Source organism: Indicator indicator, chromosome 39 (genome assembly GCF_027791375.1).
Source record: "Indicator indicator isolate 239-I01 chromosome 39, UM_Iind_1.1, whole genome shotgun sequence".
Lineage (NCBI taxonomy): Eukaryota > Metazoa > Chordata > Aves > Piciformes > Indicatoridae > Indicator > Indicator indicator.
Genome location: NC_072048.1, coordinates 356,699 through 374,242, shown reverse-complemented (window position 1 = coordinate 374,242; position 17,544 = coordinate 356,699). Strand labels below are relative to the sequence as shown.

At 64.5% G+C, this 17,544-nt stretch overlaps 5 protein-coding genes across 6 annotated transcripts; 4 read left to right on the top strand and 1 right to left on the bottom strand.

The window, feature by feature from the left end:
* Positions 1 to 1,189: 1,189 nt before the first annotated feature.
* Positions 1,190 to 4,772, top strand: NAGLU (N-acetyl-alpha-glucosaminidase). Its single transcript, XM_054396785.1, has 6 exons — positions 1,190 to 1,569; positions 1,748 to 1,895; positions 1,972 to 2,118; positions 2,297 to 2,382; positions 2,616 to 2,872; positions 3,096 to 4,772. Exons 1-6 carry the CDS (start codon positions 1,190 to 1,192, stop codon positions 4,310 to 4,312), a joined length of 2,235 nt encoding a protein of 744 aa, XP_054252760.1. The 3' UTR covers positions 4,313 to 4,772.
* A 369-nt stretch (positions 4,773 to 5,141) lies between these two features.
* Positions 5,142 to 6,724, top strand: HSD17B1 (hydroxysteroid 17-beta dehydrogenase 1). The gene is made up of 6 exons (XM_054396880.1): positions 5,142 to 5,241; positions 5,396 to 5,557; positions 5,855 to 6,034; positions 6,108 to 6,201; positions 6,304 to 6,487; positions 6,563 to 6,724. Exons 1-6 carry the CDS (start codon positions 5,145 to 5,147, stop codon positions 6,722 to 6,724), a joined length of 879 nt encoding a protein of 292 aa, XP_054252855.1. The 5' UTR covers positions 5,142 to 5,144.
* Positions 6,725 to 7,124: 400 nt separating this feature from the next.
* Positions 7,125 to 11,009, top strand: COASY (Coenzyme A synthase). Its single transcript, XM_054396784.1, has 9 exons — positions 7,125 to 7,734; positions 8,076 to 8,290; positions 8,429 to 8,578; positions 8,818 to 9,007; positions 9,401 to 9,465; positions 9,946 to 10,030; positions 10,166 to 10,263; positions 10,352 to 10,498; positions 10,727 to 11,009. The coding sequence occupies exons 1-9, from the start codon at positions 7,125 to 7,127 to the stop codon at positions 10,781 to 10,783; spliced, it is 1,617 nt and encodes a 538-aa protein (XP_054252759.1). The 3' UTR covers positions 10,784 to 11,009.
* Positions 11,010 to 11,925: 916 nt separating this feature from the next.
* On the top strand, positions 11,926 to 14,338 carry MLX (MAX dimerization protein MLX). The gene is made up of 8 exons (XM_054396729.1): positions 11,926 to 11,970; positions 12,271 to 12,307; positions 12,451 to 12,540; positions 12,893 to 12,999; positions 13,165 to 13,264; positions 13,472 to 13,571; positions 13,722 to 13,923; positions 14,279 to 14,338. Exons 1-8 carry the CDS (start codon positions 11,926 to 11,928, stop codon positions 14,333 to 14,335), a joined length of 738 nt encoding a protein of 245 aa, XP_054252704.1. The 3' UTR covers positions 14,336 to 14,338.
* Positions 14,339 to 15,742: 1,404 nt separating this feature from the next.
* Positions 15,743 to 17,465, bottom strand: PSMC3IP (PSMC3 interacting protein). Of its 2 annotated transcripts, none has more exons than XM_054396731.1 (8): positions 17,432 to 17,465; positions 17,208 to 17,314; positions 17,048 to 17,137; positions 16,867 to 16,982; positions 16,638 to 16,764; positions 16,262 to 16,315; positions 15,892 to 15,951; positions 15,743 to 15,808 (listed from the first exon to the last, which is right to left on the bottom strand). In XM_054396731.1, exons 1-8 carry the CDS (start codon positions 17,463 to 17,465, stop codon positions 15,749 to 15,751), a joined length of 648 nt encoding a protein of 215 aa, XP_054252706.1. In that variant the 3' UTR covers positions 15,743 to 15,748. The 2 variants fall into 2 exon arrangements, with proteins under 2 accessions (XP_054252706.1, XP_054252705.1); XM_054396730.1 differs by having other exon boundaries at positions 16,638 to 16,783; positions 16,871 to 16,982.
* Between the last annotated feature and the right edge of the window lie 79 nt (positions 17,466 to 17,544).

The window sequence follows — 17,544 nt, the reverse complement described above, 5'->3', positions numbered from 1 at the left end:
GGAGGAAATGCTCTTAGATGGGGAGTGGCTAACTGCACTCGACCCCAGCCCTGCTGCCTGCCCGGGAGGGCTGCGTTTCCTCAGGCCCTTTCCTGAGGGGCTGGGGCTGTCGGGGGGGTTTTCCACGTGTGGGAAGATCAGAAGGGAGGCTGCTGCAGGGCCTGGTGATTGCCCATCCTGTTTCCGTCTCCCGATCCCTCTGTGAGGGTGACAAAAAGGTTAGCACTGCGCTCGTCCTCCTGCACCCCTTGTCCTCTGCACCCTTCGGGTGCTCCAGGCCCCTGCGGCTGCCAGCTGTGCCCAGGGGCTGCTGTGCCCTTTCCCCTGCTGCCTGCTCTTTTGCACCAGCCCCATCTGCAGCCACCGCGTTCTTGCCTGTTTCTATGGCTCCGCTTGGCCCATGGCAGGAGCCTGCGACCCTCTCCGAGGGCTGTGGAGGGAGCCCCGGGGTCCTAAATTTAATTCTGTCCCACGGGAGGGGCCCAGGCTGCCCCTAGCTGCCAGGCTCTGCCCTGGCTGTGCCCCTGGGGCTGTCCTGGAGCCGAGAGAGCCCCTGCCCAGCCTGGGCAAGCCCCTGCTCCCGGGAAGGGTTCCCGTTTGTGGCTCCCCCCCCCCCCCCCATCCCGGTCTCCGAGCTCCTCCAGACAGTGCTGGGGGCGGCCGGGCAGTTCCCATCGCTCCAGGGCACGGGCAGGGCTCTGGTGCTCAGTCTCGCAGCGCTCCCTTCAGGCCGGAGCAGCCCCGGCGGAGCGGCTTTGGAATTATCCCGGTCCCGGGCTCCTAGGATAAGCGAGAACGGCGCCGCCAGTTCTCGGAGCTGGGGATGCTCCGGGGCCGCCGCGGTTCGGTTCGCTCCGCGGGTGCGGAGCCGCCGCAGGTAGAAGTGAGGCTTAAGTGAGGCTTTATTTACTTAACCAGCCTGGAACCGTCGTCGTCACCGCACAATCCCGGCGGGTCCCGGGACTCAGGCAGGAGCTGGAGCTGCAGCCCCGAACCAGACACCGAGAGCTGTAGGGGAAACGACGGGGGTGCGGTGCTCCCGGGATAGGACCACTTCCGTGTCCGCTCAGCTGCGAGAACCGAGCCCTGCCCGCGGAAGCAGCCGCGCCTATGCCCCGCTCCCGGTACCGGTTTGGCCCCTCCCACCGCCGGCTCCCGATCGACGGCGGCGCTGTGGCTGGGAGCGGCGATGGCGGCGCGGCCGGGGCCGGTGCTCCTGGTGCTGCTACTGCTGGCGGCGGCGGCGGCGCGGCCGGAGGACCCGAGGCAGGAGGCGGCGGTGCGCGCGCTCGCTCGGCGGCTGCTGGGCCCGCGCGCCGCCGCCGTGTCGCTGTCGGTGGAGGCGGCGCTGGCGGCGGGCGGCCCAGACACATACCGGCTGCGCTCGCCGCCCGACTTCGCCGTGGCCGTGGCCGTGACAGGCTCCAGCGGCGTGGCGGCGGCCGCCGGCCTCTACCGGTACCTGCGCGACTTCTGCGGGTGCCATCTCTCGTGGTCCGGGGCGCAGCTCCGCCTGCCTGATCCGCTGCCGCGGCTGCCGACCGAGATCCGCGCCTCCGCTCCCGGCAGGTAACGGGAGTCCGGGTGGGGCCGGCCCGGCCTTACCCGTCCCGCGGCGGCGAGCTGGCTCCGGCCGACGGGCCGGGCGCTGCTCACGCCTCGTTAGCCCGGGACAGGCGCCTTACGTAACGGGAGTGGGGCCGGGAGCGGGGGTGCCCATTCCGCAGCCTCCCGAACCTGCCCACAGGTTCCGCTACTACCAGAACGCCTGCACCCAGAGCTACTCCTTCGCCTGGTGGGACTGGGAGCGCTGGGAACGCGAGATCGACTGGATGGCACTGAGTGGGATCAACCTGGCACCGGCCTTCGTGGGGCAGGAGACCACCTGGCAGCGGGTTGAGTACCGGGGCAGGGAGCAGGCAGGGCAGCGGGGGAGCCATGGAGCCGCTGACCCTCCACTGCCCCGCGCAGGTTTACCGCACCTTGGGGCTGAACCAGTCCGAGATTGATGCCTACTTCACGGGCCCAGCCTTCCTGGCCTGGAACCGCATGGGCAACCTGCGAGGCTGGGCAGGGCCTCTGCCGCCATCCTGGCACCTCAAACAATTCTACCTGCAGGTACCAGGGTCACTGGGACAGACCCACACAACCCCCTGCTCTGATCCTCCATGCCAAGGCTGCACTCGTGGTGGCTTGGGGGCACCTGCTCCCTTCCCCAAGCTCCTGCAGTGCTCAGGGGTCCCTTATGGAGCACTGGGGGCTCCTCTCCCCCCACTGCCTCCCCTCTCTCCCTCAGTACCGTATCGTGGAGAGGATGCGCTCGCTCGGGATGGTCACAGTGCTGCCAGCGTTCGCAGGCCATGTACCCCAGGGCGTTCTCCGGTGGGTGCAGCCCTGTGTGCTGGCAGCCCCCACAGGGCACAGCAGCCCTGGCTGTAGCACCCTCCCTGTCTCTCAGTCCTGGGCCCTTCCCGAGGTTCCTTCTCTGGCTTGTGCCAGCTCCATGGGACAGCTCCTGGCCCTCCTGTGCCTGTGGCAGCTTCCTCAGAGGCTGCCCTTCCCCACAGGGGCACATGGTTCTGTCCTGACCCTCACCCCTGCTCTGTCCTCTGCAGAGTCTTCCCACATGTCAATGCCACTCGCCTTGGGGGCTGGAGCCACTTCGACTGTACCTACTCTTGTACCTACCTGCTGGACCCTGAGGACCCCATGTTCCAGGTGATTGGGACCCTGTTCCTGAAGGAGCTGATCAAGGAGTTCGGCACAGACCACATCTACAGTGCCGACACCTTCAATGAGATGACTCCACTCTCCTCAGATCCTGCCTACCTCGCCAGGGTCAGCAGTGCTGTCTTCAAGTCAATGACAGGAGGTGGGTCAGCACAGTGCCAGGTGTGGGGCTCTGGGTGGGCACAGCTGGGCTCCAGGGGTGGCTGGTTATGGGAGGTGGTTGTGCTTGGCAGACCCTGTTGGTTCCAGATTCTCAAAGCCCTCTCCAAGAGGATCGCTCAGTTGTCCTTGTGCCTCGTGGGATGCTAGCTGGGCCTATGAGCCCTGCCTGGAGGGGCCTTGACTCTGTGCCCTTCTGTCCCCAGCTGACCCTGAGGCAGTGTGGCTGATGCAGGGGTGGCTCTTCCAGCACCAGCCTGACTTCTGGCAGCCGGCACAGGTGCAAGCCCTGCTGCACGCCGTGCCCCTGGGCAGGATGATCATCCTGGACCTCTTTGCTGAGTCCAAGCCTGTCTACCTGTGGACAGAATCCTTCTATGGGCAGCCTTTCATCTGGTGCATGCTGCACAACTTTGGGGGCAACCACGGCCTCTTCGGCACCGTGGAGGCCATCAACCGGGGCCCTTTTGCAGCCAGGAGCTTCCCCAACTCCACCATGGTGGGCACCGGGGTGGTGCCCGAGGGCATCGAGCAGAATGACATGGTGTATGAGCTGATGAATGAGCTGGGCTGGCGCCAGGAGCCCCTCGACCTGCCCAGCTGGGTCACTCGCTATGCTGAGCGCCGCTACGGAGCCCCAAATGCTGCTGCAGCAGCGGCCTGGCGGCTGCTGCTCCGCAGCGTTTACAACTGCAGCGGAGTCTGCGTCAACCACAACCGCAGCCCCCTGGTGCGCCGCCCCTCCCTGCACATGGACACCGAGCTCTGGTACAATGCCAGCGACGTCTATGAGGCCTGGCGCCTGCTGCTGAGCGCCAGCGCCCAGCTGGGCTCCAGCCCTACCTTCCTCTACGACCTGGTGGACGTCACACGGCAGGCGGCTCAGCAGCTGGTGAGTGACCACTACCAGGGCATCCGCAGCGCCTTCCAGAGCCGGGCACTGCCTGACCTGCTGACGGTCGGTGGGCTGCTGGTCTACGACCTGCTGCCGGAGCTGGACAGCCTCCTCTCTAGCCACAGCCTCTTCCTGCTGGGCCGCTGGCTGGAGAGCGCCCGCACCATGGCCACCAGCAACTGGGAGGCTGAGCAGTATGAGCTGAATGCCCGGAACCAAGTGACGCTCTGGGGGCCCAGCGGGAACATCCTGGACTATGCCAACAAGCAGCTGGGGGGGCTGGTGCTGGACTACTATGCCGTGCGCTGGAGCCTCTTCGTCTCTGTCCTGGTTGAGAGCCTCAATTCAGGCATCCCCTTCCACCAGGACCAGTTCAACCAGGCTGTTTTCCAGGTAGAGAGAGGCTTTGTCTATAACAGGAAGCGCTACCCAGCCATGCCAGCTGGGGACACGCTGGAGATCTCCAGGAGGCTGTTCCTCAAGTACTACCCCAGGGCCCTGCTGCACAGCCAGGCTGTGCCCGTATGACTTTAAGCTATGCCTCCAGAGCCTCTCCCAGGAGGGGGGGCAGAGACCCCACGTCCTCTCATGTCTAGGACTCCACAGCTTCTGGCCTGATGGCTGCATCCTGGCCATGCTGGAACGAAGGCACAGACCCTGTTAGCCCCCAGCCTGGCTGGGGGGGTCTGTGATGGCAGAGAGGCAGCCAAGGAGGAGCTGCCCCTGCCCCAGGGAAAGTGGGGAACTGGCCTAACCTCTGTGTGGTCCTGCATCTCCCTGTGCCAGGTGCTCCCAGCTCCATGGACCTCAGTGCCTGCATGAACCTGGCCACAATTTGTGCCTTTTGCATCAAAGGAGACTCTGCACAGTTTTCCATGGTGGTGCTGGGGCCGTGCTCCCTTGAATGGGGTTTTCGAGCCACGATGCTGCCAGACTGCAGAACAATTAAAGGCCTGGCCCCAGAGTGCTCTCTTCTCCCACCTGTGTCCATCCCCACCCCAGCATGGCCCTTGTGTGAGCTGGGGCAGAGGAGCAACACTGGGCCTTCAGCCTGCATAGCTGGGGAAATGTGCTGCCAGATGTGTGCCAGAAGTTGGCACCATGCCCCGTGGCTGGTGCTGGCCCTGGCTGGTGCATCCCCCAGGGCTGCAGCTCCCTTTGTGCCCCAGAGCCTCCTGCGTGGGGGGCCCCTGGCTCCGCAGGGTCTTTATCATGGCAGCTGCATAAGCATCAAGGCACGGGAGGTGGGGGCGGAAGAGCCTTGAGATAAGGCAGCAGACACAACACCTGCAGTGCAGGGCGGGGGTCCCCCTTCCAGCCCTCTTAAAGAGAGGAGCCCCCGGGGCTGGCAGTGCTTCCCATGGAGGTAACTACGGTGCTGATCACAGGTTGCTCGTCGGGCATTGGCCTGGGGCTGGCCACGCGGCTGGCAGCCGACAGTGCTTGCAGGTTCAAAGGTAAAGAAGACATCCTGTGGGGGGCACGATGGCACCCCCGGGGGGCTCCTGGACTGGGCAGTGCCCTGCCAAAGACAGCAGCTCCCTGGGCTGGGGCTCGCAGTGTTGGAGCAGCTGGGTGGCACCACTGCCCGTGGCTGCACTCTCTTCACAGTGTTCGCCACCATGCGCGACCTGGCCAAGGCCCAGCAGCTGCTGCAGCACTTCGGAGGCTGCTGCCCAGGCACCCTGGAGCTGCTGCAGCTTGATGTCACTGACCCAAGCTCGCTGGCAGCTGCGGTGCAGCGGCTGCAGGGGCAGCAGCTGGACGTGCTGGGTATGGCTCTTGGTGCCCCCACTCCCCGCAGGGCTAGAGGGGCACTTTCCTGGGGTGACTGACGCTCTGTGGAGCACTGGGAGCAGATGGCACATCGCAGGAGGTGCTGGCAGTCCTGGGGCTGGAATGGGACATGTTCAGTGGGGCAGGGATTCTGGAGCTGGGTTTGGGGATGCCAAGAGCCACTGGCTCATCAACAGGAAAATGCCCCCCAGGTTCCTGTCTTCTAGCACCTCTATGGTGCCAGGAAACGTGAGGGGGATGCACTGCCCCTCTCAGTGCCACTGTGCCCAGCAGTCTGTAATGCGGGGGTGGGACTGATGGGTCCCCTGGAGACCTGCTCTGACCAGGCCATGAAGAACATCTTTGATGTGAACCTCTTCGGGGCCATCCGCACCATCCGGGCGTTCCTGCCCCCCATGAAGCGCCGCAGGGCTGGGCGAATCATCGTCTCCAGCAGCATCGGGGGACTGCAAGGTGGGACCCTGCCAGCCTGGGGCACGGGAAAACGAGGCAGAGCCCCGATGCTCACGGTGCAACTCTGCCCTAGGGCTACCCTTCAATGCCGTGTACTGCGCCAGCAAGTTCGCCCTGGAGGGGCTGTGTGAGAGCTTGGCCATCGTCCTGCACCCCTTCAACATCCAGTCAGTGCCAGTGGGGCCGCGCTCCTGCCCCCGGGCACGGGGGTGGCAGTGCCAAGACAGGGGAAAATGGTGGCTGAGCTGCCGCCCCGCTCCTTCCCGCAGCCTGACGCTAGTGGAGTGCGGACCTGTCAAGAGCAGCTTCATGGCCAACCTGCAGCGCCCGGACCCCGAGGGCAGCGAGCTGCGGGGCCTAGACGCCGGCACACGGAGCCTCTACCGCCGCTTTCTGCAGCACTGCCAAGGGCTCTTCCACGACGCGGCCCAGGAGGTGGACGAAGTACTGCAGGTGAGCCCCTGCGGGATGGTGCGGGGTATCGGCGGGTGGTCGTGGGATGGGTCTGACCCCTATCTGCGGTGCCAGGTGTACCTGGAGGCCATCGGCAGCCCCTGCCCGCCCTTGCGCTGTGGCACCACGCAGCTGCTGGCTTCGCTGCGGCGCCTGAGGCTGGGCAGCCCGGACGGCTTCGCGTACGTGCGAGCCATGCACGACTTCGTGTTCGGACACGGCGAGGAGCAGCCCTGAACGGGGCCGCTGCGGGCCCCCGGCCCCGCCGCGCCGGGGTGCCCCGGTGCCACCGTGTCGCTAATAAAGCCTTTTGCAGCCCCACGGCTCCCGGCTCCTCCCTCTCGCCGCGGCCCCAGCGCCGAGCAGTCCTGGGCGGGGGCTGCCCCGCGTGTTCGGCCCGGTCCCCGGAAGCGGAGGTAGTGGGGACCGAGATGGAACCGTGCCCGGGGGATCTCCCCGTGATGAGGGCGGGGGACCGAGTCTGGGCGTCGTTTCCCTCGGCGGGCGGGACCTGGTCCCGACGCACCGGGGCGCCCGATGACCTCCCCTACCCGGGGCCGGCCTCTCTCCGAAAGGCGGTCCCGGTGCCAGGGCGGGCCCCGCGGCGCGTTCCGGGGCGGCGGCTTCCGGCGGAGGCATGCCGCCGTTCGGCGCGGGGCTGCTGGTGCTGACGGCGCCATTGGCCGCGCTGCCCCGGCGGGCGGCGGCGGCGGTGGCGGCGGCGGCGGGGCTGGTGGCGGGGCCGCTGTACGTGCACCTGCAGCCGGGGTTGCGTCTGGCGGCCCCCGCGCCGCGCCCCGCCGCTCCCCCCGCCGGCCCCGCGCTGCTCCGGGCCCTGGACGCGCTGTACGTGGCGGCGGCGCGGCGGGGCCTGGACCTGCGCGTCCTGCTCGCTCCCGGTCGCCGCCTCGCCCGCCCGCCCCGCGTGCTGCTGCTCCCTGCCGCCGAGGCTCCAGGGCCGCCGGGTCCGGTGCAGCTCGGCCTGCAGTACCTGGCCGCCGCCGCCTACGACTGCCCGCCGCATCTGCCCACGCTGCTGCTAGACGGCGCTGGGGATGACCCCGGGGAGACCCCCGAAGAGGACTCCGGGGAGGACCTCGGCGCGGCGCTTCCCAGCTTCTCCGACGTGGCGGTCGGCGGCACCTTCGACCGCCTGCACGGCGCCCACCGCTTCCTGCTCAGCGCCTGCTGCCTTCTCGCCGAGCACCGGCTTCTAGCCGGGGTGGCCGACGGCGACCTGCTTCGCCGTGAGTCCCGGGGCGGCCGCCGGCAGCGTGCTGGAACGGGGGGACAGCCCGAGGCACCCGGCCCAGCTGCCGGTGTGGGGCCGAGGGGTCCGCCCAGTTCTGCCCGGGACAGGGCGGTGAGAGGGACGACAGCCACAGGGGGTACCGGTAGCCCTGTACCCAACACGATGCTGCCTGGGCAAGGTGACAGGTGGGGACTGCCGCATGCAGACACAGAGATGAGGGTGCCGTGGGAGCGAGGGGAGGTGCAGGAGGCAGCCTGCCCAAGCCACGGGTGGGTTTTGTCCTCATCTTGCCTTGTCCCTGTGCTCCGCCAACGCCCTGCCCTCTGGTGCCTGCAGACAAGGTGTTGGCGGAGCTGATCGAGCCCTACGAGCTGCGGGCGGCCACGCTGCTCGAGTTCCTGCAGGACGTGCAGCCCTCACTGCGCTACGACATTGTGCGGCTGGCTGACCCCTACGGCCCCTCGGTCACTGATGCCGACCTGCAGTGCTTGGTGGTCAGCGAGGAGACCCGCAGTGGGGGCGAGGCAGTCAACAGGAAGAGGCTTGAAAACGTAATGCCCATGCCAGGGCTGCCCCTTCCTGCCCTTTCCCCCTGCCCACCGCTGCATGCAGGCAGCCCGGGTCTTGGGGATCAACCACAGATGCTTGGTGCCCCAGCATGTGCTGGAGGGCAGCATGGTAGCCTTCAGGGCTCCCTTTTCTCGCAGGGACTCCCTGCGCTGACTCTTTACGAGATCCTGTTGATGAAAGACCCTGACCACGGTCAGAATGAGGAGGAGAAGATCAGCTCCTCCAGCCTGCGGCAGAGGCTGCTGGGGACACTGCTGCAGCCCCCACGGGTGAGGGGGCTCAGAGAGCTGCAGGCTGTGATGGGAGCTGTGTGCCCAGGAGGAGGGGGCAGCCTGGCAAGGAGCTGGCTCACACCTGGCTGCAGGGGACCAGATGTGTGCTGGCAGCAGCAGGCCCCGGCCTGGTACAGCCAGGACTCGTGCCCATCCCCAAGCTGGGTGGTTGGGATCCTTCTCCAGCAGAGCCTCTGCCTTCCAGCTGCTGCCAATGCCTTTCCCTCTTCCCTCAGCAAGATCCTGCCTTGCCCTCTCACCCGTACGTCATTGGCCTGACCGGAGGGACCGGCAGTGGGAAAACCTCCATCGCCAGCCGCTTGGGGCGTCTGGGAGCCTTCGTCATCGACGCCGACAAGCTCGGCCACGCTGTCTACAGCCCCGGTGGCCCTGCCTACGGGCGAGTGGTAGCCACCTTTGGGGCAGGTAGAGCCACCGAGGGCTGTGGGGAAAACTGGGAGGAGGGTGCCAACGTTCCAGTGTCCAGAGAACCATCCTGGCCTGCACTACCTTGCCTCCCAGGGGGACTTTGGGCTCCACACCTCCCAGACAAGGTTCTGTAGCTGATTCAGTGATGATCAGGCCCCAGCAGGGCAAACCTGCTGCATCCCCCAAGTCCTGCATGTCCCATGTCAGAGCAGCTGCAAACTGGCATGCAAGGGTGGACTGGGCTGCTCCTGCTCTAGGATAAAGCCTTCCCTGGTCTTTTCTGGAGTAAGGTGCAGAGCTGCTAGGTCCTGCTGCAGTGCTGCTGCTCTGCCCTGGGCTCGCCACAGGGCAGAAAGGTTGGTTCACTCCCAAGCCTGTTCTGTCTTGCAGAAATCCTGAACCAAGATGGGACAATCAACAGGAGAGTCCTTGGGGCCAAAGTGTTTGGAAACCAGGTAAGAGCAGCACAGAGCCTGGCACTGTTTACTCTCGGGAGCAGGGAGCTCACACTCTGCTCAGGCTTTTTATTTTTCAGCCCTTTGAGATGGTGACGCCTCCCTGGCTGCACTCTGGCAGGGCAGGACGCAGAGCTCCTGTCCCTGTGGCCGAGTTGGCAGTCGTGCTGGACATGCTTCTCTTGCCCCAGTAGCTGCTGCCTCCCTGTCCCCATCCCTTTCTCTGCCCACACTTATCCTTTGCCCAGCAGAGCAGTAGCCCTGATGTAGGCAGAGCTCTCTGCCCCCTGTGTGCTCCAGGCTGGTACCTGGGGGCTCAGTGATGCATAACTAAACCTGCCCCTCTGCACCTATGTTGGCTGAGCACTGGGGCCAGGCTGCCCCTCGTGCCCTCTGTGACTGCTGCTGCCAGCCGTGAGCCCCTTTGGGTTGCCCAGGGGTTCTGAGGGCAGTCACTGAGCCCTTCGTGGTCCTTTCTAGGAGCGGCTGAAGAGTCTGACACACATTGTGTGGCCTGAGATGGCTCAGATGGTCAAGGAGCAGATCAGGGAGGCAGCTGCTCAAGGTAACAGCAGAGAGTCCCCTCAGCCTGCTGCCTCTGGCAGCTCTGTGTTTTCAGTGCTCAGGACCCCCCCTCTGCTGGGCAGCCCCTCTGCTGTTGAGCCACTGCCCAGCAAGGAGCAAGGACCTCGTTCTGCAGGGAGCTCTGTGTGCGTGCTGGACGCTGCGGTGCTGCTGGAGGCAGGCTGGCAAGAGATGGTCCACGAGGTGTGGACTGCCATCATCCCTGAGGAGGTGGTGGGTAGTGCCCCTTTGGCCGTCCCTTGCTGCTGGGGCTGATCCTGGGCCACTCCAAGTGCCTGAGTGTCCTCTGTGGCCCTGGCAGGCTGTGAAGCGCATCATGGCCCGGGATGGGCTGAGCGAGGAGGCTGCTCGCAGCCGGCTGTGGAGCCAGATGAGCAACATCCAGAGGGTGGAGCAGTCCCAGGTGGTGCTGTCCACACTCTGGGAGCAGGATGTCACCCGCAGGCAGGTGAGCCCTGGCCCAGCTGCTGCAGAGGGCTCCTTGAGGGGCAAGGGGGGAGGTGGATGACCACAATGGGGATCAGAGGGCTCGTGCTGTGCCCAGGTCTTGCACAGTGTGTCTGGGTGTGCAGTGTGGGACCCTCGTGTGACGTTCCTGTCCAGGCTCTTGTGGCATTTGCCTTGTCCCCAGCTTGGCTGTGGGCTCTGAGGTGCTGCCCTCCATGTTCTCTGGCAGGTGGAGAAGGCCTGGGACCTCCTGCAGCAGCGCCTGGTCCCAGAGCACAGCCTGTGAGGGTGTCATGCCCTTCGACCATCACCACCAGCCCCACGGATCCCACACAGGGCACCGAGGGGCCCTGTCTTGGCACTACCCACCCTCAGCCATGCTATGCTGGGGAGGAGCACAGCATGGGGGTTGAACCCACCTCCAGCCCTGGTGAGGGGCCAGGGGGACCTGCTGCCCCTGGAGAGAGGGGGAACAGTGGTGCCCAGACCTCCCTCTGTGACAGTAAAAAAGCTTCTCCCCCTGCGTGTCTGTGTCCTGGTTCTGTCCCGTGTGACCCTGCCCACCCTGGCATGGGGCCGAGCCCCAGCAGCTGGCTCTGGAGCCCCCAGCCCCGCTGCGGTACACTGCCCCTAGCTCTGCAGGATGCGGGGGGCCGGGGGAACCGAAGTCCCTTCCCTTTTTGCCTCCACCACCTTGACCAACACTTTCGGTGCCGCCGGTGATCGCTACATCCGTGGCCCGGCACCGTGCCGCCGGGTCTGTCCCTGGGGCGGTGCATGGGGCCAGGGTTGCCCGGGTGCACCAACACCTGCCTGCTGGACTTGTCGGTGAGTGCCCCCGCTGCTGGCGGACTCGGGGGCGGGCAGGGTTCCGGGAGATACCGGCGGGGGCTGCCGCGTCCCCCCAGCACCTCCCCGCTCTTCCGCAGGGCTACTTAGAGCTCCGCTCGACGCCGTACGTCCGGCCGGGCTCCTCCTGGACAAGGTGGCGAAGCTGATGGTGTCGGCCTTCGAGGGCCTAGCGCGGGAGCCGCTCCTCGGCGCTCGGTCCCGATTCCGGCGAGAGTCAGCGCCGCGCGGGGACTCCCGTTTCTGGCCATTTATCGAAATAAAAATTTATTTCTCCACTCCCTTCTCTGTCGCCCGTTGCTGGCACAAGCACCAGCAGAGAGAAGCGGAGCCGGTGAACGTGCAGGATCCCGGCAATAAGAGCCGCTGAGATCGCGCCGGTGAGACCGGCGCCGCTTTTTCCGTCACCGTGACGTCAGGGCGCGTGCAACATCACCGAGCGGGCGCGGAGCAGAGCGGGCGTGGAGCAGAGCGTCCGGTGTGGAACGGCGCCCTCTGGCGGTTCGGACGAGCGGCGGCAGGCGGGGCTGTGTTTCCCGTCGGTCCCGGGGGCGGTCACATGACCGGGGCGGGCGGAAGATGGCGGATCCGCCCGGCGTCGCGGCCGAGGATTCATGGGGGAAGGTGGGTCCGCTCGGCGGGACCGGGACTGAGACCGGGCAGTTTGACTCCGCTAAGGCCGCGGGGCTGGGGAGCTAGGCTGAGGCGGGGCGGTGGCGGCGGGACCGAGTGCGGGCGAGGGTAAAGGAGAACGAGAGGGGCAGGGTCAAGGCGAGGGGCGCCGAGAGTGCGGGGACCGGAGCTGAAGGGCGAGGGGTGCTGCTTGGGCAGATCGGAGCTCCTGGGGGAGCCGGGCCGGGCGCAGGGCCGCGGTTCGCTGCCCCAGCCCAGCTGATGTCTCTCCTCCCGCCGGCCCTGCGCAAGGTGGACACAGCCTACAGCGACAATGGCCTGGACTCAGGTAGGTGTCCGGCCCTGGGCCGCCCCCGCGCGGTCACGGCTGTCGCTCGTTGTGAGCGGGACGGTGGCAGCGGCCGTCAGGCGATCTGCCCTGCTCTGGTCACCCATCCGGGTCTGCCCCTTACTGCGGAACTGCTCTTGCAGCGCTCTTCATGGAGAACGCGAGGAAGGGGAACATTGTTTCCCGAGCCAACAGCATCGGCTCCACCAGCGCCTCCTCTGTCCCCAACACAGGTGGGCCCATGGGACATGTCCCCAGCGACCTCTGGTCTCTGCTTGTGGTGGTGCCCAGCAGGGAGCAGGGCTCCAGCACCCCTTAGTGCTGAGGGTGCCTGGCAGGGTGCCCACCCCTGGAGTGGGTGTAAGGGTGTGGGGGTTTTCAGAGCCCCCTGTAGTGCCTGCCCTTGGCCCAGCCTGCTGGAGCCAGCTGCTGTCCTGGGGACCCCAGGCCAGCCCAGGGCTATCCCAGGGACATGAACCATCCAGGGCCTGGCTGCAGCCTGCAGGGCTGCACCGTGGCAGCCTCCATCCCACGCTGCTGGGCAGTCCCTGGGCTCCACACTGACCTGAGTGGATGATGGCACAGATGATGAGGACAGCGACTACCACCAGGAGCCCTACAAGGAGTCCTACAAGGACCAGCGTCGGAGGGCACACACCCAGGCGGAGCGCAAGCGGCGAGATGCAATCAAGGTAAGCAGGGACTGGCTGGTGTCAGGGCCCCTCTTGCTGCCTTATCTGCTCTCAGCACAGCATGCTGTCAGCTGCCTTGGCACTGGCTGGCAGTGTGCCAGGAGTTAGGGTCTGCCCCCTTTGAAACAAGCTGAGCTCCAATGACTGCACTGCGGTTCCCTGCAGAAAGGCTACGATGACCTGCAGGCCATCGTCCCTACCTGTGAGCAGCAGGATTTCTCCATAGGCTCCCAGAAGCTGAGCAAGGCCATTGTCCTCCAGAAAAGTGAGTTCTGAGGCTGGGAAGAGGGCAGGGGTGGTACCAACACCCAGAACGCCTTGCTGGAGCCATGCAGGGTAGAGGTTCAGCTTTGGGAGCTTCTGGGGTTCTGGGGGAGCCCAGGTGCTGGCCACCTCCACTGGGACACCTTGTGTTGGGATGTCAGGGACTTGTGCCTGCTCTCAGATCCTCACTCAGTGTTTTCATGCTCAGCCATTGACTACATCCAGTTCTTGCATAAGGAAAAGAAGAAGCAAGAGGAGGAAGTTTCTACTCTTAGAAAAGATGTGATGGCCTTGAAGATCATGAAAGTGTAAGGGAGCAGCTGCAGCTTCCTGGCAGTTGTTTGGCTGCAGGATCTCCTGGACCTCCCTGTCCTGCAGCAGTGCTCAGGGGCAGCAACAGGCAGGGAGCTGTGCCCCATGGTCCTGGGGGGCCTCACTCTGCTGCTGCTTTGTTTCAGGAACTATGAGCAGATAGTGAAAGCTCATCAGGACAACCCTAATGAGGGCAAGGACCAGGTCTCTGACGAGGTCAAGTTCAATGTTTTCCAAGGCATTATGGACTCCTTGTTCCAGTCCTTCAACGCCTCCATCTCGGTCACAAGCTTTCAGGAGCTCTCAGCTTGTGTCTTCAGCTGGATTGAGGAGCACTGCAAGCCCCAGGTGAACAGGGCTGTGGTGAGGGCAGGGGGAAATGGGGCTTGGGGGGAGCCAGGAGAGCATCTGGCATCTCCCACTCCAGCTGCTGGACTGGCTTGGCATAAAGCTGGCCAAGGTGGAGCAGCTCAGGAGCGTCCTGCTTGTTGACATTTACCCTTGGGATGCCTAAAGGTGCTCTGCGTGTTAAGAAACCTCTGAGGGGAGTGGGCACCAGGACAGGGTCTGAGACCCCAGGGTCAGGAACGGTGGTGGGAGCACTGCCCACATGGGTGCTGTGGTGCCATTGCCAGAGGGTGTCCCAGGCTGGGTGGGAGTTGCCCACCATGGATGGATGCTGACAGCACCTCCTGTGCCATAGACCCTGCGGGACATTGTGATCGGAGTCCTGCACCAGCTGAAGAGTCAACTCTACTGAGCCTCCCTGGGCAGCACCAGTGGCTCTGAGGCCTCTGCACCTGAGGTAGCACCTCCTGTCCAGTGCCTGGGTACTGGGCACTGGGGAGGGCTGAGCCAGCTCTCTCCTGGCTGGAAGTTTATAGAGCTTCTTTGAATTATTTATTGCATTAACTACAAACCAAAATAAGGCTGTGTGAAGAACCTCCACAGCTCCTGCCACAGTCAATGCTACCAAATATTTGTAGGGACTTGGGAAGGGGCAGAAATGTTTGTGGAGCAGAGGTTGTGTGAGGGTTTGGAGACTGCAGCTCAGGCAGATTGGGGGGGTTGCCTGTGCCACTGACTCAGGCCTTAGACACAGCTCCTCTGACCCTGGGAGGGGGAAAGAAATGGGAACCCAAACCTGCTCATTTCTGGTGAAACAAACTAGGGGTGAGCTTCACCAACCTTCCTCACCCCCCCACCCCCAAACAGCTCTCAGAGCACCCCTGCCTTGATTTGGTTTTATTTTGGTCTCTATGTATCACCCAATTCCTCCTGCAGTACCTTCAGTGTCAGCTCCGCAGAAGCTCCCTGGGACACACAGCAGCAGGGTTTGTGCTCTGTGCCTGCCCCCCAGGGCAGTGCTGCTGCAGCAGGAGCATGTTTGAGCTGCTGCTTCTGCCCACCTTTAGCAGCAGAGAAGCTACCCACAGGGGTGATTGTTATACAAAACTGCTTCCCCCATGTGTTGCTGTGCCCTTTGCAAGGCTCTGGAATCCCAGAGCTGGAACTCACCCATAAAGCACAGACAGAGCAGCTGGGGCTCCCCTGGGAGCTGTTGCAAAGAAAACCCTGGTGGGGAGCAAGGTGGCACTCAGGGCACAGGCTGAGCCCCAGGAGCTGTCTCCTGCCTTGGGCAGAGGTGGAGCTTTACAGACCTCACACGGAAAGCAAAATATTTTTCTATTGTGAAGAGTAATTAAATAAATTTTGCTGAATGTTTTAACAATTCTTCTGCTTTTACTTCTGCTGCTGAGTATCTGGAGCCTTCCTCTGGAGTAGTTCAGGGACTGGGAGGTTCTGGAAGCCCAGCCTGGTCCTTGTGGCTCAAGTTGCTCATTCCTGGCTCTGGGCTTCCCTAAACACTCCCCAGCACCCTCTGGCACAAACCAGCACAGCGGAGCTGAACTAAACCATTCCTGTTTCATGGGGCTGTACCTGTGGTTACCACTCAGTCCCTTCACCTCTTGCTGGAGCAGCAGGGACTCCACACCAGTGTGCTCACACCAACCCCAGCAGCTCACTGCACTGAAGGGCAGGCAGAAAGAAATCCCCAGATGCTGTGTCACCCCCTACACCCCAGCTGCAAAACCTTTTAACCCAAACGTGTACAACCAGAGAGGGCCAGCCTGAGCATGCAGGCAGAGGACAGAACTCCAGCAACAGTGTCTCAGACAGCCGTGGGCAGCGTCACGTTGTGGTCCTCATCTGTTTCTATCCCAACCTCCTCCTGGACAAGCAGAGAGCACCTCAGCAGGGTGGTAGCCATGGCATGGTCACCATCACCACAGGGCCCAGCCCAACTCTACTCACAAAGAATTGCTTCTTGCTCTTGGGGTACCCCTCCAGGATGGCATCCAGCAGCTCAGTTGCCTGGTGAGACAGAGGTGCCCTGAAGGCAGTGCCAGGCAGCACCACTACAGCTCTCATGCAGCGTCCCTGTCTTGCGGGGGGATCACAGGCCAGCAGAGCTCGAGGGACAGCAGGGGAGCAGCCATCTGTAACCGAGGCCTCACTGCTCCCCAGGGTGTTTGGGCACTGCCACAACTTGGCTTTTTCCTGGGGGACCGCCCTGGTAGCCACGAGTCTTCCCCAAAGTTGTGAGGCCCCAAGGGCAGCAGTGTCACCACAGGCCTGTCACTGCCACCACCCCAGCACTGCCCACCCACCCCACAACCCTTACCATTCGCTTGCGCCTCCGCCACTCCCTGCAGTACAGCTGCTGCTCGCTGCAGACCTGCAACAGCCACAACATCAGGAGCCAGCAGGCGGAAGCCCCTGCAGGAATCTGAACCCTGCTTTCAATGGATCCCCCACGACAGGGAAAGGTGAACTGGACAAGCAGCAGGCGACTGCCACAGGCAAAGGCCAAGAGGCAGGTCAGGCTAAAGACATGCAGGGAGCTGTCACCACCCCTGGGCTCACACACAGGCTCTGGGGAGCATCCCAGGTCACTCACAATCCCCACCCTCTGTTGCTCCAGTGTCAGCTGGGCTGGGGACAGGGTGTGGCAAGACTAGCCCAAGCCTGGTCCCCCTCGGGCACGGGCAGCACTTCACCTTCTCTTTTTCTTCCGGGGACACGCAGCTGGTGGCAGATTTAATCCTTTCCAGCTTCTCAGTGTAACTCCTGCAGTTCTTCTTCAGCTCCCTGAGCTCTTTGGCCATCTCAGGGGTTGTCATGGAGCTGTTCAGATCCTTCAGCTCTGGAAGGATGGTCACCGACAGGACCGACGGAGCCCATGGGGCCCCAGCTGCTGCCAGTGCTACAGCAGCCGGCCAGACGCACTCACCTGCTTCCATCTGCCGGCAGCTCTGCTGCAGCGCCTGCACCTTGGCGGAGAGCGCAGCAATCTGCCCGTCCAGGCCGCGGAGCTCCGCGTCGCTGGCGGCCGGGAGCTGCTCCTACGGCGAGGTGGTGGGTCAGGAGGGCGGGGGCCGGCGAGAGCGACACCCGAGCCGGGGCTCACCTGGTCGGCGAAGTAGATCTTCTGCTTCCCGTAGGCCTTCTCACGGACACGACCTTGTTGCGCCAGCTGCTCCAGCGCCTTCACCACGGCCTACAGCAGACCGGTGCCGTCAGCCGGGACTCGCACGCGGCCTTTCGCGCGCCCCCGGCCCCGTCCTCACCGCCTTGCTCAGGCCGTGCTCCCGCTGCAGGTTCCCGAAGGCGTCCTGGGCGCTGTACGGCCGGTTCTGCTCCCGCAGATACCGCATCAGGACGGCGGCGGCGCCGCCTCCTACGGAGAGACTGCAAGTCATCGGGGCCGCCGGAGGCACCGGGACGGTAACGAGTGGGCGGCGACCACCTGGCACCCCCTCACCGGCCGCCCGGGACTCCTTCCCTCACTCACCGCCCGCCGCGGAGCCCTCGCGGCCTTTGCTCATTCTCCGTCTCCGTTCGCGCCACCGCGTCCCTTTCGCGACCGGCGGCGCTGACGTACTTCTGGCACGCCGCCCGCCAAGC